The sequence below is a fragment of the Sciurus vulgaris genome (genome assembly GCF_902686455.1).
Source record: "Sciurus vulgaris genome assembly, chromosome: 12".
Taxonomy (NCBI): domain Eukaryota; kingdom Metazoa; phylum Chordata; class Mammalia; order Rodentia; family Sciuridae; genus Sciurus; species Sciurus vulgaris.
The window spans coordinates 44789392-44798106 of record NC_136473.1 but is presented as its reverse complement, the minus strand read 5'-3'; the positions used below and the strand labels follow the sequence as shown (position 1 = coordinate 44798106).

The window sequence follows — 8715 nt, the reverse complement described above, 5'->3', positions numbered from 1 at the left end:
AGCATGTGTGAGGCCCTGGCTTTAATCCCCAACACAGCAAATAATAATAATAAAGTTAAAGGAGTGTGTTATAATCTGGAGTGTATGGTCTGCACAAAGCCCTTAGAAATGTTAGCTCACCAAAGTTCTAATAGTCATAGGAAGTTCTGATCAAACTCTTTCTTCCTCTGGCTGTCAGCTGACACTTGAGAAAGGCCTGATGCCCTTTATTTTCTGTTTATTTTCCTCTTAAAACTTCTGCGGGGCTTGTCCTTTCCTCCTTTTAGATGCAATGTCAATCTAGCAAAGTAATTGTGAGGGCATCAATTTATGAAACTTTTATTTTTCCGCATATGAACATTATTTTTCAGAGGCAATTTCATTACCTACATCCTGCAGCTCTGCAGACTTTCAATAACTTTAAACTACAAGATTAGGCATTTCTTATATTCGTGCCTTGATTTTCAGTCCTCATGACATTTTATTTCCCCACTTAGGGTTTTATTTTATTTTTTTTTTTCTTGGTGGTGGTGGGGAATGGAACCCAGGGCTTCACACATGCTAGGCAAGCACTCTATCACTGAGCTACACCCCCAGCCCTTTTTCTTAGTCAGGTTCACTTCTCCACTCTCCTAAATGAAATGGGCTTCTCTTTTTGTTTTCCCCTCCCTTTACGCATTATCAGTTAAGAAAACGGTGGGTGACCCTAAAAGGGAATTTTGTGAATGGTTGACTTTTGTTAATCTCAGGTTTTGAGGGGAGGGGAGAAAAAAAGCATTCCCTCTAATAATGAGAATTTTAAGTTTAATTTCTCTTGTAAACAAATAAGCAACAGCAAAAGGCCCCAGACCGCCTTGGATACGTTGGGGGTCGGCGGCTCGGCGAGCCCAAATAAAATGAATTAGTATCCCAGGAAGGAGATCACTGTGCAGCTGATATTGATCAGGGTCAGCCGGTGTGTTTGCCTGCGATTGTTTGGGGGGTGGTTAATTGAGTGTCAGTCTCGGCCAGTGTCGTCTCGCTGGCGCCGGGTGCTTTTGGATTTGCTAATTTTCGTTAAGTGTCTCTAGCCGGCTCCTCGTCCCCAGTCTACCCGGGAGAACCAGCGGCTCCTACGGATCAACAGCCTGTCTGTCTGGGCTTTATTGATCACAGGGTGGGCGGTTGGAGGCGGATGCGCTGAGGGGGAGGGTGGGAGGAGGCTGAAAGCAGACCCAAGCACCCCGCCGCCCGTTTCCTGGCTCCCCACCCGACCCCCGCCTCGGCCGCACGCGAGCGGGCGGGTCTCCATAGGGGCTCCTAGGCCGGTGGCGAGTCTCCCACACCAGGACATCGCCACTTCTCCCTGGAACTCCGGAGGCACACAGCGTGGCTCAGGATGGGGAGGGGGGTGGGGGGAGTGAGTCCGAGGGTGGTCACGTGGGTCCCTTACGTGTTTCGGGTGGAACAAAAGAGAAACCACGTGCTGGGGGACGTTGCCCCGAGGTTGAGTTGTAAGGATCGAGAAGGCAAAAACAGGCGGACCCAGAAGCCGGGCTCACCCAGCACTGGCCAAGGTCACACGCAGGCAGGCCTCCGCCAGGGGGCGCGCGGGAGACGGCAGCTACCGGACCCGCAGCCCCAGACTCCGGCGCCGCTAGGAGCCTTAGGGCAGGTCCCCCCTTGCCCGCGTCTGGCCCGCCCTCTCGGCTGCCCCACGAATTGACAAGAACCCAACGGCCAATCGCACGGCGCCTTCAGTGCCGGGGCGGGGTCTGGGGCGGGGCGGCGCCAAGCCGGCTCCCGGAGCCGGGCGCTATTTACGGTGCGGAGCCTGGCTGACCTGACCGGTGTTGGCGGATGCTCTCCGCCGGTCTGCTCCGGAGGTTTTCTCGGAGCTCTCACCTTCTTCGCGGAGCGGCGGATCAAGGGGGCAAGAAGCCGGGGAAGCCCACCCTAGACTGCGGCGGTGCCGTCAGCGAACGTGCGTCCGCCGAGCAGACTGGGGCGTAGGAGTGCGGGGCAGCCGAGTCAGATCACAAAACTTTTCTCGACTTCTCGGCGCGTCCTGCAGCCGCTATCCATGCTGCGGCCGCCATCCGGTCCCTCGCCCCGCCACTGACGGCGTCCGGCACTCCGGGCAGGACCCATGTGCTGCGCGCTCCGGGGGTCGTAGGCTGCTGCTGCGCCGCGGCTCCGGGAGCCCGCGGGTGCGCCGCAGCCGAGGGAGACGTCAATGGATCGCCACTCCAGCTACATCTTCATTTGGCTGCAGCTCGAACTCTGCGCCATGGCGGTACTGCTCACCAAAGGTGTGTGCCCACCGGGCGGCGGTGGCCTCGAGCGCGGATCCTGGGGAGGGGCGCTGCGGACGCGCGGGGGCTGGGGACCGGGCTGCCGGACTGCCGCCGCGGGGCTTTGAAGCCGGCTGCCAAGGCTTTGTTAGCGGCGGGCGAATTCCCTCCCGCGCCAAGCCGCAGGTCGCGACAAGTTCTTAGAAGTTGTGGCGGTCGACCCCAGATCCAACGCCCTGAGGTGCATTCAGACCTCTGTGCAAGCGACTGTCAGGTGTTGCGAAGCTTGTCGTTGAACTCCTGGACGCTGGAGGCCCGCACGGGAGCGGGGAGGGAGAATCGGCTGCACGCCGCAGCCCTCGTTGCCCCGCGCAGCGCGGGACTGCCACAAGGAAAGACAGACCCTCGCCCTAGCCGTACCATTCCGGTGTGTCTGTGCCTGTGTTTCTCTGTGTCTATCTCTGAACGTCTCTGTGCGTCTCTCTAAATGTATCTTTGCGTGTCTCGAGTGTGTTCTAAGTGCGACAGTGCCTGTGCCTATGCATGTGTCCGAATGTGTCCGAGTGTCTCTTAATGTCCCCGTGTCTCTTGAGTGCGGGTATGCATCTCAGTGCCTGAATGTATCTGTGTGTCTTTGTTTCAGAATGTGTGCATCTGCCTGTCTCCTAATTCTCTGTCTTTGAGTGCGACCGGCTCCGTGTGCCAAGTGCATATGTTTCTGTGTTTGGGATCCAGCCTGTGTGGCTCTCCCTGAGAGTATAGGTGAGGTGTGTGTGTTGAGTTGCTCCTCAGTGCCAGGGAGGAGTAGATGCTGTCAGCGGTCCCATTTCCCACTCACCTCCTATTTAATAAAAAACACTAGAACAAAAAAAGAAAGAAAAGAAAAGAAAAGAAAAGAAAAAAAGCGAGCACAGGTCTACAACTTCTTTCCCCTGCAGGCTTTTATCTTTTAGTTCCAAATGACCCTGACTTCTTGATTTCAAGTTCTCCTCACCTCCCTGCCATGGACTTTATTGTTCTATGAATTTTTTTTTAAATAGGAAGCATTATTTAGCTTTGCACCCCCCACTTCTTAATTGCCATGTAGCAGGCATGAGGTTAAAGGATAAGCTGGCCCAGCAAGGATGATGTGCTACAGTATTTATTTATTTTGGAAGGAAGGGTGTAATTAACCCTAAATAACAGCCCTCTGCAGGCTGCAGAGGGGAGCCTCCTGGCCCTATCAAAGGCCAGCAGAACAGGGAGGGACTGAGGCTGACATGAAGTCACAGATACCGAAACTATGCGCCTGATAATGATATAATTAGGGGATCAGAGATTTCTGACTGCTGTGGACTTCAAAAGCTTTAAAAGAAGCCAGCAGTCTCTCCTGTAGCCATCTTGACTAAAGCAGACATTTTTGTTTAATCACTACATACAGTAACTAGAAAAGGGGAAACAGAAGAGCATTGTTCACTGTTTCAAAATACCAGTCCCCTCCTGGCCTTTTGCATGCCACAGGAAGAAACTTTATGAAACGACAGAAATATAGTTTTAATACAGTAGTACAAAAGTCCATTCTCTTTGCTGAAATGTGGCTCCATTAAAAAAAAAAGTCTTAGAACTTTCCCGGTTACCTGTCAATTTTTTATTAGACTGTTTTAGGTCATTGAAAATTCAATATTTTAAATATGTGCTCATAAACATTGAAGCAACATTTTATTTGTATGCAGTTTTCCTATTCTGTACTAGGTCTGAGCCTGATAGGCTCACAATAGGCTTTATATCTGTCTTATTTATACTTTAAATTTTTATATGAAATTTATCAGACTAGAGATATGTAGTCATCACCAGCTAAGATTGGTTGAGCTTTATGTGAAGAATAAAGCAAGCCTGGAAAGAGGATAAAGAACAGAAAAGAACTGCTGCAGGAGCAGGGTTCTTACTTAATGCAAAGGAGGCTAGAAAAGGTACCCGGGCCCAAACCAAGGATGGGGAGTGCAGAGTTAGGAGAAGCAAGACCTCAGTTTTGGAATATTAGTAGGTTGCTAAAGATCTGTGTTTAGTTGGCTGTTTTTTCTTAGAGCTGAAGCATTAGCAGCCTCCAGTGAAAACTGAGCGCACCAAGTGGTGGCCTGGAATTTGGACAGATAATTATATGAGACACCTTACTCAGGCATTCACCGAAAGGAGGAGCAAGAAAAATGAGTGGGGGAGGTCTGTATACCTGCAGCCCCCAGTGTTTAATTTCAGAGTGGAGGTTTCAGTAACTAAACACATCTTCTGATTGGGAACCTGGGAAGAGGTGTGTGCATTAGTTCAATCTACAGTAGCCTTCACTGTTACCCAGTGGCCAGAGTTCACCAGGTTGAGTATCATAGTGACAATTTCAGACCCAGATTATTTCATCTAGACATCCACATTCAAACCTCAAATCTTGCATTGTTACAAAATGTTAACAGAGCCCTGCAACTCACAAAATAAGTTTTATAAAGGAAACTTTTAATCACTTCCTGTAGAAAAATTTGAGGTTTCCTTAGGATTTTTCATTCAACCAGCAGAGGATTTTCAGTTCAGTGTTTCCCCTTTTAGATCACATGTTAAATTACATGTAAAACTCAGGAGGAGGAGGAGTCAGCCTTTGCAGTTTTAAGTCCCCCCTCCCCTTTTATGACTTTCCATTTGGGCTGAAAGAAATTGACTTTGGCAAGCAAACCACTAATTGTAAACTGCCTAGTTCCTGTTTTACAATATACGACTAAAAGCTCCTCGGCATGAAAAGATCTTTATAGGCAAAGTTTGCCTTTTCTAGAGAGGTTGCAAATAGCTGCCCAGTTTCATAGTTTTAAAACCTCCTGACCTGGGCAATTTCTAGATTGTTGTGTTTCTAGTTAATAACTTTATAAGGTGTTAGCTCCAGCTCTTAAATCTTGGCACAGTCCTTTGGGATAGTAAACAATTCAGTAGTTCCGATCAAATATTTATACTGACAAAACTCAAAAGCTTAGCATTTTTATGTTGTATAGTTGTGTAGGATTAAAATGAGTAATGTGATTTACCTTATGGTAGAAAATACTATAATGATGATTTTTTTCCTTCAAAAATGACAGTAGTTTTAATTACTCGAACTCATCAGAAATCTGCCATTAGGATTAATACATTCCTAAAATTGCAACTAATTGACATTTAAGCACTTACTGCTTTAAAGGTATTTCCAGTCTACATGGACTGCTATTGAAAACAGTAATCTTGAAAAATCTAAAATTAGTGCCCTTGAATTTGGGATTCAGCATTTGCTTTCATGGTTGCTTTATCTGTTCCCTGAAGCAGAGTTTGATTGGTTTCTCATTGTTTTCAGGAGAAATTCGATGCTACTGTGATGCTGCCCACTGTGTGGCAACTGGTTATATGTGTAAATCTGAGCTCAGCGCCTGCTTCTCTAGACTTCTGGATCCTCAGAACACAAACTCCCCACTCACCCATGGCTGCCTAGACTCTCTTGCAAGCACAGCAGACATCTGCCAAGCCAAACAGGCCCAAAACCACTCTGGCACCACCATGCCCACATTGGAATGTTGTCATGAAGACATGTGCAATTACAGAGGGCTGCATGATGTTCTGTCTCCTCCCAAGGGTGAATCCTCAGGTAGGTAGAAGCCATTCCTAACCCAAGTGCCTGCCTGATCTATAGACCTGTGGCAGCCACAACTTTGTATGTCTGCTATTGATTTTGTTGTTAATGTAATTAGAGACACCAGAGGGAGAAGCATGGCTGGATACAGAGATGCATCTCTGTTGAGCCACTTTTGTCTGCCTGAGCATTATATGTCCATCTGTATAATAGGTTTTGCCTGTTTTCTTCGACATTTTGAAGACATTTAAAGACCGTTACATTGCAGTGCTGACAGCCTGTAAACCAATGACATTTGTAAGCTTCTTTGGATAGTTTTGCGATATCGATTTTCTAAAAACTGTTGATTTACTTATTAGCTGCTTTTTAATGGAATTCCTTATTTAAAGTGGATATCTCTAGAAGGAGTTAGCCCACAGTTTGATCATTTTGTTTGTACTCCTTTAGGACAAGGAAACAGATATCAGCACGATGGTAGCAGAAACCTCATCACCAAGGTGCAGGAGCTGACTTCTTCCAAAGAATTGTGGTTTCGGGCAGCTGTGATTGCAGTTCCCATTGCTGGTGGGCTGATTTTAGTGTTGCTGATTATGTTGGCCTTGAGGATGCTCCGAAGTGAAAACAAGAGACTACAGGATCAGCGGCAGCAGATGCTCTCACGTTTGCACTACAGCTTTCATGGACACCATTCCAAAAAGGGGCAGGTTGCAAAGTTAGACTTGGAATGCATGGTCCCGGTCAGCGGGCACGAGAACTGCTGTCTGACCTGTGATAAAATGAGACAAGCAGACCTCAGCAATGATAAGATCCTCTCCCTCGTTCACTGGGGCATGTACAGTGGTCATGGGAAGCTGGAATTCGTATGACAGACTCTTATCTGAACTAAACTTCTTGAACCCTTGAAGGTCTTCGAGTTCTGCTGGACAGGAGCACTTTATCTGGAGACAAACAAAGTCATTTAATCATTTTTGAGAGACAAAGACCTCTGCAAACAGAATCTTGGATATTTCTTCTGAAGGATTATTTGCACAGACTTGAATACAGTCAAATGTATTATTTGCTTTAAAATTATAAAAAGCAAAGAGAAGACTATGTACACACTGTTACCAGGGTTATTTGCATCCAAGGGAGCTAGAATCGAGTACCTAAATAAACTAAATGTGCTCTATGTAAGCTCCTACATCTTGATTTATTGTAAAGATTTTTAAAATATATATTTTTTGTCTGAAATTTAGTAGTGTCATTCATAAATTAAAAACCTAAGTGGTGGGGCTAGGGATGTGGCTCAGAGGTAGAGTGCTTGCTTAGCATGTGTGAGGCCCTGGGTTCAATCCCCAGCACCACAGAAAAGAAAAACAACCTTAATCAAAATGTTAATTACACAAATGAAGATCTGTTGCTCATACTTCATTTTTAACTGTAGGATTTGGCTGGATTTTCTTTTTTTGTTTGTTTTAATAATAAGACTAAAATCTTGTTTATTCTCAAACAAACGCAGTTTTCTTACACATGGAGTAAGTGTGTACTGACCATCTTTCAGTATGTTTTCCACTTTTTTTAAAGGATATTTCTGATAAGATTTTTTTTCTTTTCTTTTAGTACTAAGGACTAAGTCCAGGGCCTTTTGCATACTGAGCATACACTCCTCCACTGAGCTATACCCCTGTCCCTAAGAGAATTTTTAAAGTTATTTATACCAGATCAGATAACTGATGGTGTTCTGAAGTTGCCATAGCAAAGATAATATTTATCAGCTTGATCCAGTTGTTCTACAATACCTTTATAAATGTGTCTACCTACACCCTAACTAAACATATTTTTTGGTATTTAAAGTTAACCACTGTCTAGTTTTACAGCTGATTGACTATTCTGCCTCAAACCAAATTAAATATTTCGTCTTCCAAGTTAGCCAGACTTTATTGTACAGTGTTCCTGGTTTTCAAATTTTATTTTTTTTTTAAACTTTAATCCTTAGAAAGGTTTTCATTAGTAAACATCATATGCCAATTGAGAATTAACACAGTGCTACTAGATTTCTATTCCCCAAATAATCATTTTATTAATATAATCAAATAAAACATAGGCATTAGCCAGTAACTGATGCAGCTAAGTACCACTTGCCACCTCCTTAAGACATCCGGTAACACAGCCCTTTAAACCTATAGTATATTTGTGTACTCTTCCCTCAAATGGATCTTGGTTATCTTAAACATGAGAATAATTTGCCATGGAGGTTTTTTTCTCAATTCTTTTGTATATTTGAAATTTTTTGCTTCAAAATAGTCTATAGCCTGCATAATTTGAGGATGAGGTTTTCTTGTATTAATATTAAAAGCATTTTTGCATACTTTTATTAGATTATGATAAGTGTAATTTGGGTTTCTTAAGTCAGTTTGGTAGTCAATTTCATGGAAGAATCTGAGTTGAAATTACTAGCATAAAAATGAGTAGATTATTTTGACAATTAATAGATCACTGCCCCAAACAAATTAGGCTATGGAATAAATACACATTTTAATAAATGACAGCATTTGTATTGTGCTTCTTGGGACTGATGCTTTTTACATGTCTATCTTGTTATTTACAAAAGGTGTTGTTCTTCTTGTGTCAGAAATTTTTTTTATTTGGTGTTGGGAATTGAACCCATGGCCTTAGGCATGCTAAGTGTGTCCTTTACTACCTAGCTGTACTCCTAGCTCCCAGAAGTGTGTCAGTATTTAAGAATGATTGAACCCAACCATTCAAACCTGCCTAGAGGAGAACTGATCAAAATTGTCAGTTGGTGAAATTTATATCCTTATCTCCACTGTCTGGCTCTTGATCAAAGTATAGTACTTTTGTTGCTTGAAGATG

The 8715-nt window shown here is 44.6% G+C and overlaps 1 protein-coding gene across 1 annotated transcript; it reads left to right on the top strand.

Annotated features, from left to right (window-relative positions):
* The first annotated feature begins 1763 nt into the window (after nt 1–1763).
* Nucleotides 1764–8389, top strand: BAMBI (BMP and activin membrane bound inhibitor). The gene is made up of 3 exons (XM_079106528.1): nt 1764–2270; nt 5590–5877; nt 6310–8389. Exons 1-3 carry the CDS (start codon nt 2195–2197, stop codon nt 6726–6728), a joined length of 783 nt encoding a protein of 260 aa, XP_078962654.1. The 5' UTR covers nt 1764–2194; the 3' UTR covers nt 6729–8389.
* The last annotated feature ends 326 nt before the right edge of the window (nt 8390–8715 follow it).

Excerpts from the sequence above, each read along its gene's own strand:
- BAMBI (XM_079106528.1), top strand. The coding sequence starts at position 2,195 with ATGGATCGCCACTCCAGCTACATCTTCATTTGGCTGCAGCTCGAACTC. Across the intron at positions 2,271-5,589 it reads GGCGGTACTGCTCACCAAAG|GAGAAATTCGATGCTACTGT; the intron begins GTGTGTGCCCAC and ends CATTGTTTTCAG. Across the intron at positions 5,878-6,309 it reads TCCCAAGGGTGAATCCTCAG|GACAAGGAAACAGATATCAG; the intron begins GTAGGTAGAAGC and ends GTACTCCTTTAG.